The sequence below is a fragment of the Lepidothrix coronata genome, unplaced genomic scaffold (assembly GCF_001604755.1).
Source record: "Lepidothrix coronata isolate B3197 unplaced genomic scaffold, Lepidothrix_coronata-1.0 Scaffold69, whole genome shotgun sequence".
Taxonomy (NCBI): Eukaryota; Metazoa; Chordata; class Aves; order Passeriformes; family Pipridae; genus Lepidothrix; species Lepidothrix coronata.
In genome coordinates this window covers 867,750-890,103 of record NW_016690249.1, presented here as the reverse complement: position 1 = coordinate 890,103, position 22,354 = coordinate 867,750, and the positions used below count along the sequence as shown (strand labels likewise).

The 22,354-nt window shown below is 36.3% G+C and overlaps 1 protein-coding gene across 4 annotated transcripts in view; it reads right to left on the bottom strand.

Moving 5' to 3' along the window:
- Positions 1 to 54: 54 nt before the first annotated feature.
- The window catches only part of PAN3 (PAN3 poly(A) specific ribonuclease subunit), a 79,910-nt gene continuing 57,610 nt past the window's right edge, over positions 55 to 22,354 (bottom strand). The window contains exons 14-21 of one of the 4 annotated variants that reach the window (XR_001875414.1): positions 17,520 to 17,685; positions 17,028 to 17,115; positions 11,350 to 11,489; positions 10,462 to 10,591; positions 6,898 to 6,962; positions 6,040 to 6,178; positions 4,713 to 4,851; positions 2,885 to 2,995 (exon numbers count right to left, since the gene is read on the bottom strand). Coding sequence is in view for 3 of the 4 variants with exons in the window: in XM_017818556.1 (XP_017674045.1) it covers positions 2,855 to 2,995; positions 6,040 to 6,178; positions 6,898 to 6,962; positions 10,462 to 10,591; positions 11,350 to 11,489; positions 17,028 to 17,115; positions 17,520 to 17,685 (869 nt within the window). In the remaining variant the exon portion in view is untranslated. Of the gene's footprint in view, positions 2,996 to 4,712; positions 4,852 to 6,039; positions 6,179 to 6,897; positions 6,963 to 10,461; positions 10,592 to 11,349; positions 11,490 to 17,027; positions 17,116 to 17,519; positions 17,686 to 22,354 lie in introns of all 4 variants that reach the window. The other 3 variants (XM_017818556.1, XM_017818557.1, XM_017818558.1) reach the window with 3 other exon arrangements.

Below are 22,354 nucleotides of genomic sequence, written 5' to 3'. Positions count from 1 at the left end.
TTGAAAAGCCCTCTATCCAACTTGAGAACTTCACATTGTCAAAATAAGGCCACATTACTTCTGGTATTCTTTATTAAAAATACTGCTGTACACATGAACAATGAAAACAGGATTAAAGATGAGTAACACATATTGGGATCATGACATTAGAACTTAACATACTGGTGCTTTTTAGGGGAAGCAGTTGACACCTGAATTACCGAAACAAGGGCAAATCAAAAATACATAGGTACCCTCAACAAAATATTTACAATATAGTAAATACGGCAACAGAATTTAAAACAGGTACAAAAATTAAAATGACCAACATCATATGATTTCAAAGGTTGTCCCTTCTGTGCTTTTAGCTGTAAAAATTTGGAAGGTCAGAAATAAATTTCCCATCTGGGAGGGCACATCCTGGTGACTCTTCTTTTAAATACAGATACACAGTTCTTCCTATGACTGCATCAAACTACAACTTTAGGACAACCTTCTAAATGGAATTAAAATGGGGTAGAGGGGTTCTCCCCAAAAAAATACCCAAGCTGAACTTCAGACTGTTCAAATCATTCCCAAATACAGATCAAATAAAATAAATAGAAAACAAAGCTCAACTTCTTTATTTTATGTATTACCTGACACCAAATATCTTCTGGCTGACATTATGTACGAAAACTTATTAGCTGTCTACCTTTTTATTTTAAACCAAGTCCTGAGGTCACTAGGGGCTGAAGCAAACTGACATTATGCAAATACACACAGGTTTGCAATTTAGACATGTCTTGCAGAGGGTGTGCTGGTCTAAAAAGGATGAGAATTCAAGCCCTATTTTACCCCTGCCTTACACTTCCACAAAATATTGGTCCACAAATTAAATTTTCAAAGGTTCCCAAACCCCACAACTGAACAGATGATCCCCTTTCATTTTCAAAGAAAACAATACTGGAAAAAACCTCAGCCCGCTTATAAATTAAGCATTCCATATTTCTTCTAGAATACAAGTACTTCTTTTTTGTACAAAAGAATTACAATATGATTTGTCAAAAAACATAGAAAAGACAGCTGCTCTTCCTCAAATACATGAGCTAATGATAAAAGACTGTTTTGCATGTTCACTTTTCAAAGTTCCTGTTCCTTTTATATTAAAAAGAACATTCTGGCAACTGTTATTGTTTGAATATTAAACATTGTGTTCCTTTTAAAATTGCAACAATAATCGATTTTTAAACTCATCAACTGATGCTACCTGATGTGGATTCAACCACATTTTCTAACATGTGTAAAGCATGTCCCTAGTCTTCAAAGCTTTCGATGTGAAGAGAGTTGCTTTTTTCTTGATGCAAGTCTCAAGGCGGAGAATCATTTTAAAGCTTATAAAAGTGGACAGAGAAATATTAAAAACTTCTCTGAAAACTACAAATATTGAGAATTATTAAAATTGATGTCAGTAACATCAGTTGCAAGTGCTTAGAGTCTGTCCTGACCTTTTGAGTTTCCACATTTTCTTCATGGTGAGCACCCAGTGCTATTAAAACATTCAGTGCTGGGAAAGGATAGATACAGTCTTCACTACTGCTTTAAGAAAGGAAATTCCTACGTATTTGGCAGTCTTCAGTATCAAAGTGTAGGTGTTTAACTAGAAATCCCATAAATACCCAAGTTTGGAGACAACTGCATGTCCAAATATTAGAAAGGTAATTGAGGAGGAAAATTCCAGACTTTTGAGACTGAATTACTTCAGGAATATTCATGTGTTGAGTATTATCAAAAGTAATATTACTTTGGGCTAAGCAGTGACTGCAAAGGCACAGCAGATCATTATCCCTCCAGATTCAGGCCGTAAAACTTGAAAAGCTCTTGATGCCAGACAACTGCTGTGTTTAGTTAATCTTCTTTTAACAGTGTCTTTGTATCTGTATCCAGTGTAGCGTACCATAATAAAGCTGTGGTTCAAAGAACAGAACTTTATACAAAAATTATACTGTAAATAACCTAAAGTAATACACTCCTGAAACTTCAGGCATTTAAACAATTTCTTTAAAAAAAAAAAATCTATTAAAAAAATTGCATAAATGTAAATGCTTCTGACTACCAGGAAAACGTACAAACAGTTTTTAAAAGGCGCTGGTTGTGTTTAGAGCAAGTTTGATATGCTCCTTAAATCATAGATGTTTCCCATTATGCTATTTTCGTCACTTTGCTTAGACAAAGTTTAAATCAAATGACAGGGGACTTTCTTTCCTTTTTTGTCAATTCATCAATACTTCACTTGACTGGTTTTAAAAAGTTTTGCCTTCTCACATTTCTTTGAGCTAACAGTGGGTGGCATACAGAGCTTGCATACAACACACTTTTACAGAGGTTACAAACTAAATGGTCATTAATAGAACACAATTTCTATTAAATGATTTACCTGGTCCTTTATGCTATTCTGGGTGCAAATAATATCAAAAATGAATAAATTTTGCTATATCTTCCATGACAAAAATGTATTCCAGAAATGTCCTTGCAAAGAGTTTCCCTTAAAGTATACAATGTGGCAAAACTTCAGAGATCAGAAAAGTCTTAAAAAAATTAAAATTAGTGCATATACAAGTGGAAAAAATAAAAGTAGGAACATCATGCACCTGATGTGTTCCTTAATCTAAAATAAATTCTTCACAGATAAAGCCTCCAATGGCAGCCTTAGCTCTAGGATAAGTGAAACATTCTTCCCTTCAAGTAACAGTGTACCTGACTGAAGTGCAAGCAGCTTTGCTCATCTCCTGTTTGTTTCCCAAATGTGAAATGAGATGACAACAACAATTCAGCTGTAGTGCAATTTGCTACTGGTTAAGTTCCTCAGCAATGTCCTGCATGCTTTCAGCAAATACTACAACTGACCATTTGCGGCTGCAATCAGTTCTTGAAAAGTATTTTCAAAGCAGCGCTTTAAATCGCTGTAAGTTACCACAAGTACACTCTTCTCATCTCTGGAAATGAGGCTTATTTTTTCTGGCACACCAGCATCTAACTGTAACAAGAATGCAAAAGATAAAATAAAAGAAGTGTGAAAGAAATGGCAAAACATTTCCCCAACAACAAAAGCAATCAATTTCTTGGCAAGTACATTGTTATGGTGCAGTTCAAATATGCTAACAGCACAGAACGGAAGGATCTGAATTGCACCACAACAATGTTCTTGCCAAAAAATCGAGACATTTTGGTCTTAACCTGATGGACATTCTAGACCTTAGGACTAGATTACCATTGTTTTCTTCCCTTTCCACAAGGCAAATAATCCTGCAATGCTATCCCCTTCCCTGTGTGGAAGCAAAATTTTCATACAGCTCCTGAAGAACAAAACTACGTTTGACATTACATTTACACATAAGATCCACAAGCCTCCATGTAGGGTAGGTAAATTACTTCTTGCCCACTGTAAAATGAGATAATGGATGGATCAGCCCCAGGTAGTCCAAAAACTGGTAGAAACCTGAACCTCACATTTTTAGCAGCACCGAAAGCAAACTAGTTCCTATATTTCTTATGATGTATGCTATATTTCATCCCTTAGGAAAAAAAGTTACCTTAGTATAATCCATAATCAAAGAGATAATTTGCTGTTGAAGATTAAAGTTTGTTCCACGTTTGTTTTCATGTTTTGTTCTGACTTCTCGAATTCAATATGTACTTTAGAGATCTACCATTAAATCCTAATTTGGAACAGAGGAATATCCTACTCACAAGTTGAAGCCCCTTACAACACTGTATCTTATGTTCTCCTCACTTTGCAATTAACGTTCATCAATGGAGAACCGTCAGACTCAGTTATAAAGCAAAACTTTTGTAGCTCTGTTTTAGTTGATATGTTGATATTTCCAAATACTTAACACTACAAACTTTCTTGTTCCAATACAGAAAGTGGGGCAGAGACAAGTCAATATGACACTATCGATCCAATCTTTGGAAATACAACCTGAGCGGGTTCAAATATATGTATTATAATGTTCTAATGAATAGCAAAACAATTAAATTTGTCACCAAGATGTTCCACTAGCTGCTGTCTGGAGCAACACAGCAAGTTAGCAATTTCTTGTATTTGTCTTTTAAAGTAATGTTATGAACATAACCTTAAAAGCTGGAACCTCCACATTTTAAAGCTCCTGCTTTGTGAACAGCTTCAGAAGGACAAAAGCAAGCCAATTAGATTTTAATTTTTGTAGAGTAGGATAAAACCACCACTGTCTTCCACCATCCATCACAAAATATTAACACTATCAAGGTGTTTTATGAAATATTGTCCACTGATCATTCCCATTATCATCATACAATAAATCAATGAATTACCTTAATGTAGGATAGGGAAGATCTGTATTAAGAAAGCCACACAGCTAACTAGAAACATCAATATTTATGGCTTTCTTTCTTTCCTCCTGTGGAGGCATAAATCAGTATCTCAGCTGAAAAGATCCCCAAAACACCACATTAAAATAAAAAGATGTTTTTTTTTTAACAGAGTAGCTTTCATTCAAAAGAAATGACTTTGGACTGTAGCAGGAATGCCCAAATAAGCTGGTACACATTATAGTTTTGGAAGTGCTTTTCAGAGTGTATTTCCAAAGTAGAGTTCCATAAGCCTTACATCTTTTGTGTGCTGAGCCCACAACCACAGAAGAGAAGAGCCTCTGTTTAAAAAGGTAAGCCATGAACATTTATAGAACAAGGCATTCTTTGATATTGTCTCTTACCTGACCTATGAATTCAGGACTGTCCCCTCTTGCTACAGTACTGTATGGGTCACTGCTTTCAAATCATGATGGCATTTCACTGCCTATTTGAATGTCAACATGCTTTCTTTTTGATTTAGCCTCAATCCCTTTAATGTCCCTTTTAAAGTGATTACAGACACCAACCAGAAAGACAAAAAGGAGGTTAAAGAAATGCACAGCAGTGGTCTAACAGGAAGTTAGAAGCCCTGACAATTTTAGAAAAAGATTTAACTGTAGTTAAGTCAGTTATTACACGTCAAAGGATCTGAATATATTCTGGGGTTTTTTGGGGAAAGTTGGCTATTCTAATCCTAGAAAAGAAAATACTGGGCACAGAAACTGTGTATTGTCAGTGTCTGCATCACCATTCTCTGCAGAGTGAGTGAAATGACCAAGCAGCTATAACAAAAAAAAAACCAACCAAAAACCAAAAAACCCAACAAAACAACACAAAACAAAAAAAAGGAAAAAAAAAAGGAAGTAGCAGCACCTTAGTCTCCTATTAATTAGTGAAGTTTGGCAAAACAATGTAAAATAAGTTGAAAGCTGATCTGCCAATTAAAAAAAAAAATCAGCTCAAGTACTTTTTAATTTATAGACCAAGACAAGTTCTTTATCTACTGAAGATCTTGTGGTCTCTCACACATCTCCTGCTATTAATCATGACAGTGCTCAAATACAATTTTGCTAGTGATGCAGCCCTTAGAAAACTGCAAATACCTTTATTAAGTCAACCTTGGAAAATGAAGGGCTGGAGAGGCTAGGGAAGTTATTACAGAAGTGGACTTAACATTTTAAGTCACAGAAATTTTCCAGCACTGTCCTAGAGGGCAAGAATTTTGCAGATTTCTATTGCAGTTTCCCTCCTGTCTCCTACTCTGGTCAGCACAGTTTAGGAATGGATTGTCCTGCCATACAACCATTTTTTGTGATAACTATCAGCAGAAACCTTTCCCATTTAAAGGGGTTTTATGGATCCTTTATGCTGTGTTGAAAAACCAGAGTAGCATAAAGAGACCAGCATTGCTTATCCACAGTATTCAATGCATTCTAGGATGAGAAGTTAATACTGCATCTCATGCTATATTAACAAATTTCAAGTGTTAATATTCATGTACTAAGTTTATTTAAATATTCATAAATGTTGGAATATTAGCTCAGTGAATACATTGTTTTCATCCAAAACAGGGAAAATAACCATCAGTGAAACCAATGGAATTAACCTGCCAATGCCAACTTGCATTGCAGTGGGATACTATTTTAAAGAATGCTAACCCAAAAAATTCTTAAAAGCTAACCAAAGTACCTTGTTAAGACATGAGATAATGTGACTGAGGTCAATCCAAGGAGTACCCGCTTCTGTCACCTGATGGAAAAGGTGATCTCGAAAGAGCTTTAGTAAATACCTGTCTCCAGTTTCTGACCACGTTGGGTCCTTCTGAAACCTGGTGTAAAACAAAGGCTCATATTAAAGTTCAGTAAGTTAAGAAAAATCAACCCCCACAGATACACATGACTCTTCAACCCAAACTGAGTAGTCTGACTGCACTGCTAAGCTACCTGTTATAAATTGCAATTAAATTACAGTCTGCCCCTGTCACGAACAGAAGATAACATACTCAAACTTTCTTAGCTGCTAAAGTATCTGAAGCTAATGCCACAGAAAATAATGGAAGAAAGCAAGAATTATCTGCAACAAATTTAATGCATAAATGTTAGAAACCAGCACCATAAACATAACTGTAAGTCTATGCATAAGGATGGAAAACAGACCATGAACTTCATTTTTATGTGATTAGTTGATAGAAAAACAAGCTGAAAAATCACTAGCTTAAAACCAGTATCTACATCCTTTGCTACAGTTAAAGCAAGCTACAGATTTCCTCTAAAAGTATGGCCTCTCACAACAGAGTGAGTGCTAAGAGAAACCATACTAAATACAATGAAGCAACTTTGGCATATCTATTTGTAGCCTTCTCCTCTCCTTTATTTAAAATTTTGGTCAAAGTTGCTTATCTAGTTTTTCTCAAGGCTTCTTAAACATTCATTTTTCCAGGGGCAAACATAGGAAAAAAAATGTTTATCTTAAATTTATGAGGGAAGAAACACTGTATTGCAAACAGGGTTTTACATACTTTAAACCATGAAAACAAGTATTTCTTACTCAGGCCTCTCATTGATTGTTCCCAGTTTTGCTAGAAGCCTAAACAACCTTCCATTTTGCACCTCCTAGAAAACAAGAAAAAAGTTATTAAAAGTTTCTGAAACATAAAATTAAGGCATTTATTTGCAAAAGGTATATGGTAATAATGCCAATGAAGCACTATTAATTACAATTTTTTGTTTATTCAAAGAAGAGGGTATAATTTTTTTCAGAGATCAAATGCATTGTATTGTGTATCAGTAGTCCAACGCTCAGTTTAGAACTTCAAATTATAATGTGAAGATTCAACAACTAATGACACCTTGCTGCCCCAAAAGGAACTGGATCAGGCAATCTATTTCTTTGTGGAAACATAAGTCTAGTCTCTTGCCAGCCTATACTTACAGGTATGTTAAAATATAGTAAGTTAAACAAGATGAATATATTAATATATACATATACACACACAGAGTTACCAAGATATTTAGAAGTACAGTATAATACTTTATTTCAGGTTAAGATGCGAAGGAACATAATCTAACAGATTCGTTTTTCAGAAATGCTTTTTAGGCCATTATTAGCAAATATTTAGCAACAATATCATCAGATTAACATTCAAACTATAATTGATTCCAAATATCATTTCAAAACAAGTTTTTCCAGAACAGTTAGAATCTAAGTCTTAAAAGAGTATAAATGTTGAGTCCATAAATGACAATGAGCTCACATACAGGTAGAACATTAGAATTATAGATGCTTAGAGTACATGCAACTGAAAATTGATTTAGTATGTTTTTCCACATCACTAGGATACAGTAAAAAGAGTACATCCCAGCTTACATTAAACAAAAGATTAATTCACAGTGTAAGTCAAAGCTGTCAGGAAAAGATTCTCTCCTGATATTATTCACATTCTGCAATGGCCCAGCTCTACAGCACTAGTCATGCTAAGATGCATCTCATTCCATGCATGATAATATTGATTTCAAATTAATTCAGTCTGGAGTAGATTACCGTGCGAAGATGGGTAAAGTAGGTCAAGGTGATAACCGCTTGGCCTCAGACAACCTAGGGGTTGCAGACTTCTATTACTAGGCTAAAAACACACTGCAGAACAGCTTGTTCCACTACAGTACCTATACTTAGAGACTGACAAGGGAAAACCTACCTTGCCTAGCTAGGTAGGTCTATTATTTGGTCTAACCTCCAAATAATTTTTTGGAATGTGGTCAAATACACAAAAGCCAAAACAATACTGTCCTAGTTAGAACAGCTGGGACCTCAGCTCATCACTGTGTGGGTGTAACCCAAAACTGTGTATTCTATACCCTTCCATGCCATTTCCCAGAAACTGTTATCAACAGACCATTTACAGCAGCTGCCCAGAGCACGCCTGACCCCTCATGCTATAAGCTGAGTGTTAAGAGGCCTGTGAGATAGGAGGTACTGGGAACTCCTGCCTGAACCTGAGGATATATAATCTTGGGGTCTTGGGACTTTGGTACCACTTGTGGGATCCAGAGAAGGACCAGAACTTGGACTGGACTGCCATCACCACTCTCGACCAGACTGCAATTACCATCCTCGACCGGACTGCAACCAGCACTCTCACAAACAGGTTTTTCCCTCTCCTTTTACTTTTTGGACTCAGGGGGACCACGTGGGGCTCAGCACAGGGAGGGGGACCCAACAAAAACCACTCTGTTCATGCCCCAGGGTGCTGGGTTATACATCTGGGTTTTGTGGGTTAAAACCAATTGTTTGTCTGTGTAATTGTATTTATTGTATTATTTTTATTAAATTGTTATTCTGATTTATAATCTCTTTTTGAGTTGGGTTCATTTTCCCTGCTGGTTTACCTTTAAACCAGCACAAACACCTATGTGAAGGCTGCTACCTTCTAGATTCCCAGTCAATGGTGACACAGCTGAGCAACAACACTGGCACTAAGTCTCCAGGTAGCCTCTCTGCAGGCTTAGGAGCCTGTAAGGCAGGGAACTTTTCTACACAGTGGATCACAGGGCTTGGATAAACTGTGGCTTTGACTGCTATGACATGTATATGATGAACATAAAGGTGAGGAAGGAAAGTGATAGTGTAATAGGGTCACTGCTCTATGAAACATGAGCATTACAGGAGTAACAAGGTTACATGGCTTCGAGAAAACCAAGTTATTAACTACATACAAAGCATTCCCAGCATCAGAAGTCCCTAAGCTACAGATGACTGTGTCCTTGAAGAATATGAGGAAAAAAAACAATCACACATGCTAGTCTTTTTCTAATACTCTCCCCAAAGCATCTGCTTGGGGCAATAATGAAGAGAGCTTAGACTTAAGGGATACTATCAAAAATGTGCTAGTGCAAACAAGTTACAGTATGACAGCTAATTAAGAAGTGCCATTTATCACTGTCAGGTAAATAGCTATTCCCAAACTAAGGGCTAAGCAACAACTTGGATTTGTAGTAGCTCTGCTCACCTGCCAGTGATAAGCAACTGCTATAAACAACTTGACTAAAAATGCAAAATGCTTAATGCTGATTATAGGACAATCTCCATCTTTGCAATAGGAGAGGGTCCATCTGCCCAGCTTTGTGCAAGCACATAGGGCCACCTTAAGAAGAAATGATACTTTTAGAGAAGGATTAGTAGTTGATTCTGATAAAGTGAGCACCCAACATCTAGAAGTCTGCATCCAACATAGATACTGCCTGGCTCCTTGCTTCTGACAGATTTCAGTATCTTTCACTAAGGAGGAAAAAACTGTTATCCAACAAGCCTGGAGTGGAGAAATCAAGAGAACCAAGTCCATCAGAATCCCAACCACTGCTCTACTGCCTCCCTCTTAAAAAAATTCTCAATGGTTTACAATGCAATGGAGTCACAGTACTTGATTAAATTCTTACTTATACCCTACCCCACACATTTTCAGGGTCATGAAAGCATTCTGTAATGTATCTCAATCCTGACAGAAATCCTCCTATCAGTGGCTTCTAACAGACACCCTTTTCTGTTGAAAAAATACACACTGTTAGCACTTGATACCTTGACTGAACACTATAGACTACTCAGACCCCCACAGCAAGAGCTGCACACTTCAGGGAAACTAAGCACGGTATCTCCATGATCTAGAATTCATTTGGAAAGGAAAACATAAGATTGAAAAGTAAAGTGACACTGAAACCCAAATCCAAGAATTTAAAAGGCAGCATCTGTTGCTGTATAACCTTTAGCACACACTACATGATCTAGTATGTGATGACATACATGGCCTTATTTACTCAGAATGCTACTTTTTAACTGTTCCATAAAGAACATATTTTCCCCGAGATTGCTGATTGGATATGATGTTACTTCAGTGAAATGCCATCTGAGGACATCCTAAAACTACGGATTCTTGGAGCTTTTGGACTTTCAAAAGCCTGAGCTTAGGGCTGTCAAGCCTTCAGGCAGATTACTTAGGTTACTTTAACAAACAGATAGAAAAAAAAAAACCATCAAAAACCAGTAGAAAACATTCCTTTTAAAGGTAAAGCTGTAGGAATACTGCCTAGAGGTCTTTCTGTAGAAATTACTACGATTTACCTTTGCTAGGTCTTCTTCTATTACATCATTTCGCATTTGAGCAGCATCCAATTGAGTATAGAATCGTGCACCAATCATAGGCATGATATCATTTACACTGCGAAGCCTGTTTTGGTCAGTCAGCAAATATCTGCCAAAATAACCCAACCCCCAAAAGATTACTTAAATATGTCACAAATGCCAGAGATTATATCCTATTATGATAACTATTTGACTTTTTTTTGTTTAATACACATAGTTGACAATTTTTGTCTTTCTTAAAAGAAGATATTAACAGAGAAAACACGTGTTAGCTTACGTGTATATACCTAGTCAGTCATTTATACAAGATGAGTGTATTTTCATGAAACTGTGCAATTTACCCCACTCAAACAGCAAGAACACACCCAAAAAAGAGAAGACATGCAAATTCAGATTGTAATGCAATTGTTTTTCAAATAAGGGAAGGAGCAAAGATTTCTACTTTTCCCACTAAGGTTGCAAAAGAAAGGCTGACTATACTGAAACAACACAAAATAATATGCTGCCAAGAAAAACAAGCACTCAACATTTTGGTCAAAAAGGCAATGTGCCTATTTCTCAATACCTTCTGAAACTGTAAGATAAGAGTAGCATATTGCTATTGTAGAGAACAGGCAGTGAAGCCCAGTATTGAAAACAACTTCAAACACTTGTTTTGTTTCCACTCCTAATTGTTATTAGGAGCTTTACCAGCATCTACAAACAAATTTTAAATCATAACATTTAACAATGCATTGACTGTGCAGAAAACTCAATGACAGTAGTTTTATCTGTAATCTTACTTGCATCTAAAAATACCATTTATCATTTGCATTTCTATATGTAAAACTAGTAATTTCCTTTAAAAGATTTATTAAGCCAACTTACAAAATCAGATTCTTCAGATCAGAGGAATAGTTGATTGTCACCAGTTCCATTGCTTTCTGCAAATTCTCTCTCTGAATTCCTGATAAAGAATTGCAAGCCAAAGCCAACACAACTTTCCCCAGGGAGATCAGATCTGCTTGCTAATAAGGAAAACACACACAGGTAAGATTCTTAGCATAGACTAATATTAGCTATGGTACCGGATGGTGTTAAAAAGAGACAGTTCTTCAATAACCTTAGAAGAATTTGAGCAACTAAAGTAAGTACTATTCAAAGCACAGTTCGATATGACTAAATTACAAGTAGTTAAAATGTACAGAGGAAAATGTGTCCTGACATCTAGCAATTTCTAGGTACTACACTTGTCTTCGAATGATTAAGATTTGCCTATTTTTAGCTTAAGGACAGTACCAGAGAGAATTCTTGTGTAGTGAGCAGAAGCTCTTCAAAGAGGTTCTTCTAACCACACACCTGCCCAATCCTGATGAGTCAAGGAGTTGGTAGCAAACAGAGAAAGTCTTCTCAATACAAGATGTAGAAATATAAGGATTATTTGTTAAAACAGAACCAGCATTTGCTGGACTCGTATCTTTTCATGACAGCCATTCAGTGTGATGTCACACCACACTCTAGCACATGATGTCTCTATTTTAACAAATTGCTTAAGTATTCTCATCTCTGATGGCCAGTGTGAAAAGATCTGAACTGCATGAAATAAATAGACAGGAACAGGCCTGTATGGCTGACAAACTGAGCAGCATCATGTTTTATGAAGAAATTAAACACTTTCCTTAAATGCAGAACTGGTCTGAAAAGATAAATGTTGGATACAGACTGCTCTGCCATAACAGAAAATTCTGTCCATTTTAATAGACAGTCACAAGAAATTATTTTGAAAAGTTGTAACAGATTTTAAAGTCCACTGCTAAAAACAGGAGACTAATTTAGTAGCAAACAATGACATTCATAGCAAAACCTAACTGATTCTTTCTATGGAAAGGCTTCCAACTGTACACAGCTTGGCCAAACTTGAAACACCTGTAGCTTTCCATCCTGAATACCTGCCTCAGACTGAATTTAACAGTCAGCTACAGATACAAATTTAGGATTTTCAGGAGGGCTTTTTGAGAAAATATTTTTGAAAAAGTAAAAACATAAAAGCTACTAATTATTGAGAATGTCAGCTCCATAGCCTAGAGAAAGCCCAAGCTGTTTAGCAGAGAATGCAGTCATATAAGGAATACACCTTCTGTCATTTCCGTAAGAAGGGCTGAAAATTTGGCAGTGCTGCAACATTAAAATTTCACAGCCTCTCGCAGCTTTTCCACCCAGAGGTGAAACCATGCTTGCTGCCTCTGGCTGCAGTAGCTGATCCTGAAGCCACATCTTCCAGCTGCTGAGGGCCAGTGAAAAATATCAAACTTTTCCAGATCTCTCAATGTCCCTGCTGTTCCCATATCAAGTATGATTAAGCAACAAATTTGAACACAAATACACAATATGTCAGAAGTTAAAAAGCATGATATTCTTGTAGCTAATGAAGACAGCAACAGGATATGGAAAATGAGACAAAAATAATGACAAAATGGTGGATAAGTAGGTGGGATTGGAATTTGCTAGATGCTATTTCCTAAGGAACCAGGAATTTCTGATTATCGGCATTCTTTTTTCCTTTCATTATGACTTCTGCCTCTAAAAGAGACTTGAAAGAAATAGGTGTTTCTATTAACCACAGCATTACTTCTTTCTGCAGTCCCCTACTTTACACTTAGTACGTTTCAACTTTTAGTAATTCATAAGAATGTATCCTATATAAATTCTGTATCATCCCACAACCCCAAGACACCAAAACTATATAACTTCAGGGAAGATTCTATGAAAGCAGTCTTCCTTTACACAGGTGTTTTCATAATACAGATTGCATTAGATTTTAAAAACAGTCGAGAAAGTATCTTACATTTAACATCAGCCAGGAAATTCTAAATTCCAACTTTGTGGTTCTTTGAGCATTTGACTCACAACCTTAATTTTTCGTTTGCTTTGCAAATTACATCTAACAGAAGAACTGGCAGAGAGGATAAAATACACCAATGCAGCCTCAAACACATACTTTTTAAATTACAGCCAATGATTAGCTTCTTTTAGCTGCAAAAGTGGCTTGGATTCATCCCACTTATTTTAGGAACTTAAACTTTAAGCAATTCAGACAAGTCTCAAGCTGGGTTGGAAAGGACCTCTGAGATCATCAAGTCCAACCCTTGATCCACTACCACCGTGGTTACTAGATGCTCAATGTTCAAAGTTTTACAGGTGCACAAAGACAGGCACTATTTTTTCTGTGGACTTGGAGAATCAGAATATCTCAAGCGGGAAAGAACTCAAAGTTTGCAGGATTTCTGAGAGTCAGGTTACTATTTTAGAAGAGATTAAACTACCATCCACTGACCAACTCTATCCACTCAGACAAGTAACATGACTTCCCCAAAGCCAGGGTACACCACCCTTTTTGTAAGGAAGCAGTCCACATATGCCCATTAAGCCCTAACTTCCCTCTGAAAACATCACCAGACTCAGCTCTTCCTGCTTCTAGGCAGAGAAAGGCTAAGAAGGTACACAAAAACTGCTACACTTCCCTTGAAGCAGGGACACCAGAAATAAATGCTGCATTCCTGTAGTAGCCTTGATAGTGCAAGGTACAGATCAACATTGGGTACAATCTTGTTTATACTCCCTATAGTGCTCAGCATGCTCCTATGGATCCAGAGAATTTCTGCTATGGTAACCCATCAACACTGACTATCAAGTCATACTAATTTGATTCTCAACTTTGAGAAAAAGCTTTTTACCTTTTAAGTACAAGAATCCTTTTCTTCAAAAATGTACCTTGCATGCAATTAATAACAATGTAATTAGTAATTCATTCATAATTGTAACCTGTACCAACTTAACTTTTTATCTGCTGAAAGGTTTGCTAGTAAAGATTTTATTACCATTTAGTTCAGTGATAGCCCCCCTCATTACTGTCTCCCTGTTATCAAATGAATTTCAAGTATGTCAAGTGAGCAATTCAAAAGTTAATTGCATAGGTACCCTTTGCTAGTAATTTTTTTAATATTAAATAGGAATCTGCTACTATGCCAAATGCCCCAGAGATACCTCAACATTTTATACACCTGTCAGACACGCAAGCTATTCAAATAAATCTTATTTTTGACAGGATCCCTTTTCCATAAACTCTTTGAAACCAACATTACTTTTTTTGTTTGTTTGTTTATCCTGTTCCACTGCTATTCTTGCATCAATATCAGCTCATCCACACTACAATTCTGTGGATTCACTTATCCTAAGGGAATTGCCCTTAGAAGTACCTCCAAGTTCCTACTTTTTGGTGGGGTTTTTTTTTAGAGTCAACATTAATACTTGAGTTGCCACTTCAAACTAATTTATTTAAATTTGGGGAGGTGTATATGAAAATTATTCTGGTTTTCCAAGTTGAAAACATTTACTTTAAGCAAAAGTAACCTTATAGCCCTTGTTAAAACAATAAAACTTATGTTTTCTCTTATTTTCATAAAGGGGAGGACTCATGTTTTATTCCAAATACACAAATATTTATTAAACCTTTTTACTGTTTCCTACATCACCATTTACAGTTTTTCCATCTATACTTTGCAATTGCCTGACAAGACTTATGGACTGGGGGGCAGGAAGTGGTGTGCCACAATTTTTGCAGGTTTAACTCCTTGTTTTTAATGCAACTGGCCATTCATATCCCACTTCTTTTTAGCTTCCCTTATTGTTGCCTTTATTTAACTCTTAAATGTTCATGANAGACTGTAAAGAACAACTTCATTCCTATTACATAGCTCCTCACTGTTCTGGCCAAATCTTTTCTCTCTATATTAACAATGGGAAATAGCTAGAAAACAACAAATCCTTAAAAACATACCTTCCTCCACTGAAGACAGCAATAAGGAAATGCATATTTGCTGGGCAGTAAATCAAGAGATAATCTGTATTTTTAACAGTTACAGGAATCCCAGAGGAATTCAGGCACTGGGTCATGGATCAAGAGGAAAAAGGACAAGCAGCAGCTGTGATTTTGTAATTTTATCTGGCTAGGGTAAACAAAGGTAGAAGATGAGAAATGACTTCTGAATTCCAAGAAGTGAAGTCAGCCCAGTATCTCTGAAAGAAGAAAATGGGCCTTGAAAGCCTAGCTCTTCTAGAGGAAGCAACAAAAAAGAATGCAATACCATATTTTCTAACTGCAGTTTAGATCTTTCAAACTATGTATTTAAGAGTACTTCTTTTCTGGTTTACCAATGCAACATGAACAATTTGAATATTAACAACGTATAAAACATGAAAAACCATTCCCCCTAAACAGAACTAGGCATTATCAAGCAAGTCAGCTGCCAAGTGTTGGGCTGCTATGGTGGTTAGTGCTTTTGACAGATTTGTGTACCTGCAAGTATTTTTAGATTTGTACCTCCAAGTACTTTAAATGTTTCGCTTTACTTGAATGTCATAATATCTCAGGAGGACCCCTTTCCAAGCTGCAATTAAAACAAATTTAGAGAAGTACTTAAGATTTAAAAAAAAAAAAATCTCATTACATTTTTAGGCATGGATCCCTTACTTGCATGTATTTCCATCTTCTCTCAGCTGTTTTCCACTAAATTATTACGAAAAGCTCACTGATATGTAGCTGGGGGCAGGGGGAGGGAGAACATGAAATTCTATGTTGTACTACTCAAAGTACACTGAAAACTGAATCATTAAAAAAAAAAAAAAAGTTAAGTTTGAGGACATGGTCTCCAAAAAGCTAGTTTCTGCTGGCCAAAGTTCAAACACTTTAGTTATTACTGGAAGACTCCGAATGAGCAACGTTCTTACAGTGAATAAGCTCAATTAATGAAAATAAATTAAATCTAACTAGCTACCGCGGTCTTTCACTCTCAGTACAGACAGGCTATGTGATGACAGCTGAAGTAATGTACTTTACCCTGAGGGGAAGTTAGGGAAAGAGGTATTCCTCTACACAGTGATGCTCCAGATGACTGTGGAATAGTTTTTGTTAAGTCTAAAGGGATTCTTCTTAATTCAGGAATTATGCAGAGTCCACACTTCAGAGAACACCAGGAGAGCATGGAAAAACTAGGAGACAGACTAAAATAAAGATACACTAGAATCTTTTAGGAGTGATGAGAAGGCCTAAGTGCAGCTAATTAAAAGATCTCTTACTCCTCTGTGAACAGGTATTCAACACTTAGTTATCTTAAAACAACAAAAGACAGAGCAAAAACTGTTACTGAATCATTATATCTCTAACACTAAATGTAAGATTTTTCTCTCCTTCATTTAGAAATTTTTCTTTCCAACCATTTCTGACTTGAGTTTGTTAAACACTAGTAGTTCAACCTGTATGACGAGTTTGATGAAATTTTAGAAGTAGAAGATAGCAAAATGAGCATTCACATTTCTAAATTACAAGCAAATTCAACTAAGTATGGCAGAACCAAGATCAAATCAGGAACAAAAAAATACAGTCATTTAGACATAGATACACTGGCCTACAGTTTAATTAAAAGTACTTGTTTTCCGAAGAGAATCACACTGGTTTTCAGTACTCCCTGTGCCAAGTCACCAACCTAACTATGGCACTGTAGTCTTACCTGAAACTGAGCCATTAATGCCAGTGGATTATTTTGACTGTTGTCAAACGTCAAAACATCAAAAATTCCAACACAATTAACTCGTAATCTTTAGGTACAAAAAGAGAAAAGGAAGAAGCGTCATTAAATTTTATTGGTTACTCAATTTTTCCTCTAGCATTCATTGAATGGTTTTATATGATAAATGTAGTCATCAGTATTGCAGCAGAAAATACAAATTTTACTAGTTGATAAAATGCAGCAGACAGTATTCAGTTTACAAATAAATCAACAAATTTCAAAACTGGCACTAGTGTGTCTGATCTGTCGTTCGAGGATAATGTATGAATCTTCCCAAAATATGCTTAAAAAGATCTTAAAAAAAAAAAAACAAAAAAAACCCCCACAAAATTACAAGCTTAACAGAACTTAGTAGCCATTTCTGTATCAGGTGCACAGTCAGCAGCTGAATACAGACCAGAGTAACACAGCGAGAATGAATGCTTTCATTACCTTGTTTTGCCTGTTACTAGAATCTTTGTTGGATCCATAACTCTGCATGCCAGTCCTGCTGTATGAATGGTCCGTAATGCAGAGCTGAGCTGCACAATATATGCCCATATCAAAGACTCTGGAAGCAACCCAGCATGCTGCCGTGGTAGAGGTCCATCATGCTGACCTAGAAGCAAAACATCATAAGCATCAATAAAAGGTTACTGTGCAAAAATCAAATTACATCACCTTGAATTATACAATTAACTCATATATTCATTTCATTCAACTCTTAACAGTCCTTGAAAGGCACATCTATTGTGCTTTAATGGTTGGTTTGGGGGTGGATTTTTCTTGGTTGATTTGTTTAGGTTGGGTTTTTTGAGAAATGTTGACAATTCATAAGCATTATTATTTTCATTCTGATATTCAGAGAAACAACGCTGATTTTTAAAGTTTAGAATGAAAAATCCCTACAACAACAGCACTGATCAAAAACTGCTCAGAGTAGATAGTACATCAAAATATGCAGGTACTTCATAAGTAAAAACGTCAGTATCCTGAAACAAAGAGCATGTACCACAGTAGCTGCAACAGATCCTGTTTTACCTTCTTTATTGCAGGACGGCTTCTCAATTAAACATTCTCTATCATTTGATAAGAATAAGAAACTACTTTCAAGCTGCATGGGCAAATCAGACAGGAAGGTTTTGTGGCTAAACATCACTGAACACAACTTCACATTTGCTCTGTTGACACAGCTCCCTCACAAGTCATCACTGCATGACCCCATTCAATGGGCCATGCAAAAGCAGTGCATCACTCCCCTTCCAAAGGGATACTTTTTCTTTCAAAAGTAAACCAATCCTTGCAAACACACACTCAAATTCCATATTGCAGTTTCTGAGTAATACTGAGCCACAGATGAAAAAATAAAGATATAGATAACAAATGTTATTTTTAGTATGATGTCTGTAATTTCAAGGAAGTTGCCAATGTTTGCATTGCACAAAGTTAAAGCAGAAGAAAATACACTCAGAGTAAGACGGTAGGTCTCAATTTTACAATCAATCACAGATATTTCAAGAGGTTGCCTCAGTATTGATTTTGCCAATTTTGAGACAAGTAATATCAGTATTAAGTAAAATCAAGGAAGCATCTGATTCATTTGTAAACTGACTGCACTCTTCTCTAAACATTTGTTTCTTGGGTTTGGGTTTGTTTTTTTTTCCTTTTCCTACAGGACCATATGAGTATCTGTGCATTTGATCAAAATAAATATGTGTGTGCTTGCATGAGTACACACACACAAAATATATGAAGAGTGAAAAAAGTGGAACGCATTAATGAAAATTTATTACTTAAGAATTTTACTGACTTTGGGGTGACGGGCTGGGAATGCCCTCAGCTTTCATTTCTGAGCTTGTTTGTCTGGTTTTAAACTTTAGTTCACTTTCCAGGTTTAAGGTGCTTTTGTTTAGATTATAAAGATCAAGACACTGACTCCTCTAAATTGCAATAAGCTTGGCATGTCTAATGAAAGTTGAACATAATGAGATATTGTTTGTTTTTTTCTAGCCTCCTGAATCCTGATGAATCATTATGCAAATCACGTCCCAAAAAACCCGCATACCAGAAGTCTCACATAGCAAACTTTTTCCATCATAATTCTCTCCTCTTCAGCGGGACAAAAACTATGATATAAAATGACTGAGAAGATATAACCTTCATTATTAGTCAAGGCTCTTTCTCTATTTACTACTTGCTGTAGAATACACTTTATATTTGGTAAACAGCAGCAGGTCTAATATGTTTAACAGGGATGCACATGGATATTGCAAGACAGCTACATCTATATGAAATAAGTAAACCCAGAATAGAAATGTTGCTACAACATCCCAGAGGGAGAGAAAAGCCAAAACTTGGGAGTTATTTTTCTGCATGTACAACAGCACTTGCACTTTGATTTTCAAATAAAGGCAATGTAATCCAGAGAATATTCAATATAAGCTGAAAAGCTGAAAGACCAGAGTTCAACAAAGTTTCTCCTCCACTAGCAGAAAACGTTAAACAATGCTATTTTACTACTGGAAGGACTCACTTGAGGCTACAGCTGACTCTAGACTGTTGGTTTCACACTGGTTGGCTGCACCCCATGTTCACATACACTAAAGGTACGAGCTAAAACACTGGAAAAAAATCCACTTTTGAAATGTCCTCTTACAGATCTATCTGTTCAAAGTACGCAAGATGAAAACAAGTTCGGTGTGCTGCAATGCTGACTATGAAATATGCCCCATAAGGCCCATCAGACCTGCCACAGATGGCAGCTTAGCAAGGACCCAAGGAGATGAGACCCAAAAGCTCACTCTTCAAGCAAAACACACAGTTGAAAGCTGTCCAAACAGTGCTGAACACAATAAAAAATATCACAAGAATGTAAATAAAAGTTATCAAAATGATCAGAATATTACTTTAAAGAGGTATTTTAGAGATTCCATGGTTGATTTGCAAAGGCTTCCCACCACAGGTTGAATCCACAGCCACAAGAAGCAAAATTTCAGATTGTGTTCTTTCCACCTATTGCTGGCCATACTTGCCTCTGAGATGCAGAACACAGACACCAATGGAAAAGATTAAAAATTTAAGAACTGCCATTTCAAAAACACAGGTTATCCATTATTTTCCCTTGCCGTATTACAATAAACATAAATAAATAAAAATGCTGACAATTATTTTTAAGTTCTGTGGTATGTTGTTCTCAATGGAACAAAAAAATAACCCTTTGCACTTGTATGCATGTGTAGTTTAAGTTTTTCCTAGTTAAAAAAGTATTCAAATGCAATTCTGTTCTCCAGAGAAAGTATGAATCCAGGAACAGTCCTGGGGCAGGACAGAAGACCTGGGACCACCAGCAGTAGGACCTGTTTTACATTATCAGGAACACCGTCAGAAAGCATGTTAAGAAACAGCAATTCTCACAGTTATGAAAAAACAAACAACATTAGAAGTCCAATGAAAGATTTAGCTGATCACTAAATGGAACCTCTCAGGCTCATAAATCAGTCTTTTACATTGATAACTGTGAATTGTTCAGTGTTTACTTGGTGTTCCTGAGTTATCTTACTGAAAGTAAGACAGATTCAATAGCCTTCATTTCTCTTTCTTCTCCAGGCAAACTTGGGCTTTGGGTTTACATTTCCCAGTTTTCAATATACAGAAAGCTTCTGAACCACTTAGAGTGCAGCAGTATATTTTGTAAAAAATCTGAATATCCTGAAAACTTGAATTTACTTTGAAAAAGTTGCAGCTTTTGGCAAAGGTATTTTTGGATAATTATTAGTCACATATTTTATCTTCAAAACATCACGCTGACTTTCAATATTCATATATTCTTACCCTTCATCACAGTCTATTCATCTAGTCATTACACAACTTATTTCTTTTTCAATGAAAGAGGTATTTTATGATAAAACGATTCAGCGTCTGAGGATGCAAAACCTATAGAGTCAGCAGTGAAGTTCGTTTTTGTGCATTACATACTACTATTATTGTGTCAAAAAGAAAGCAAATTTCCCAGACCATGTTTATCTTCATTAGAAAGCATTTGTTTGCTGAAGAGAAGATACTGTGGTGCTGAAAACTCCTACTAACAGCACATACCCCAACATTTAATTACTCAGAGTGTTTAAAAACAGACCAAAGGACATATCAAAGGCATGTTTATCTATGCCAACCACAAAACCTCATCAAGACAAACCTTACTGGCAGCTGTGAATAGTTACTGTTAATTTGCCAGGATTTTCTGGCTGGTAAGTTTTAAAGTACATACATTCAGAATTCTGTTTACCATTTAATTATCGGACTGTTCAGAACAATGTTTCAGCACTGTGGGCTAATTTGCTAGTGCAAAGAAAACTTAAATATGAGAAATATCAGAAAAGTGCGAGAAACACAAGTGTTCCAGAACAAGAGATTTAATGTTTAGAGTATAAAGTGTATTGAGGAAATACAAGAAATGAGAATCAAATAAAAAGGACTTTTTCAAGTGAACATACTCCAAGTAGCAATTAACTGAAAAGTCACACTCCTGATTTTAAAACTTGTATAAATTTAGTAAAATTCAACAGAACAATATTGGATTATCACACTGTACCACCTAAACAAAGAGGAGATTTCATTGCATAAAGAAGCAACAATTTCTACAGCATTCAGGAGTTACAAAGACATTATTTACATTCACATTATAAAAATAAACATAAGCTGCTATTGTCCTCCCCCACTCCAAATCTCTTTGAAGCTGATTCTGTAACATGGTCTGTAAATAACGCAGCAAAAAAACCCCACCCAAGACTGACCACACTGACACCAGTGACATGCAAGACAGCCATGTAAACCATAATCCTCATCTTTTAACTGTCAAGGTCTCGTGTTGCCCACTGAAGTGTTCAACATAAATAAGGTTGCATACCTGAAATCAAATTCTGAGTTCACTGATCAGGTTCACAGTGTTGTGCCTCCTAAAACCATTAAAAGCAATTGTACTAATCTGGGCCTCATGCTGCAGAGTACCCAACTTCCATCCATTCCCCTGCTTCTCTTGGGAGTCTCCTCTAGGCAGGCAGACGGCCAAGAAACTCTGTGAGGGGATGGAGAAAGGATCCGTGAAGGCAGGCAATTCTGAGAAATCAAGTTATAGGTATGCAATCTTATTTTTCTCTCTTAAATTGCTCCTTCTACTGAGGACCAGACTAGAAAGTAGCAGTTACCAAAAAAGAAAGGCCAAAGCAAAGATGTGCAGAAAGATTTGGCAAAATTTGGGATTTCAGGTGACTTTTTCCCTAATTTACCTAATA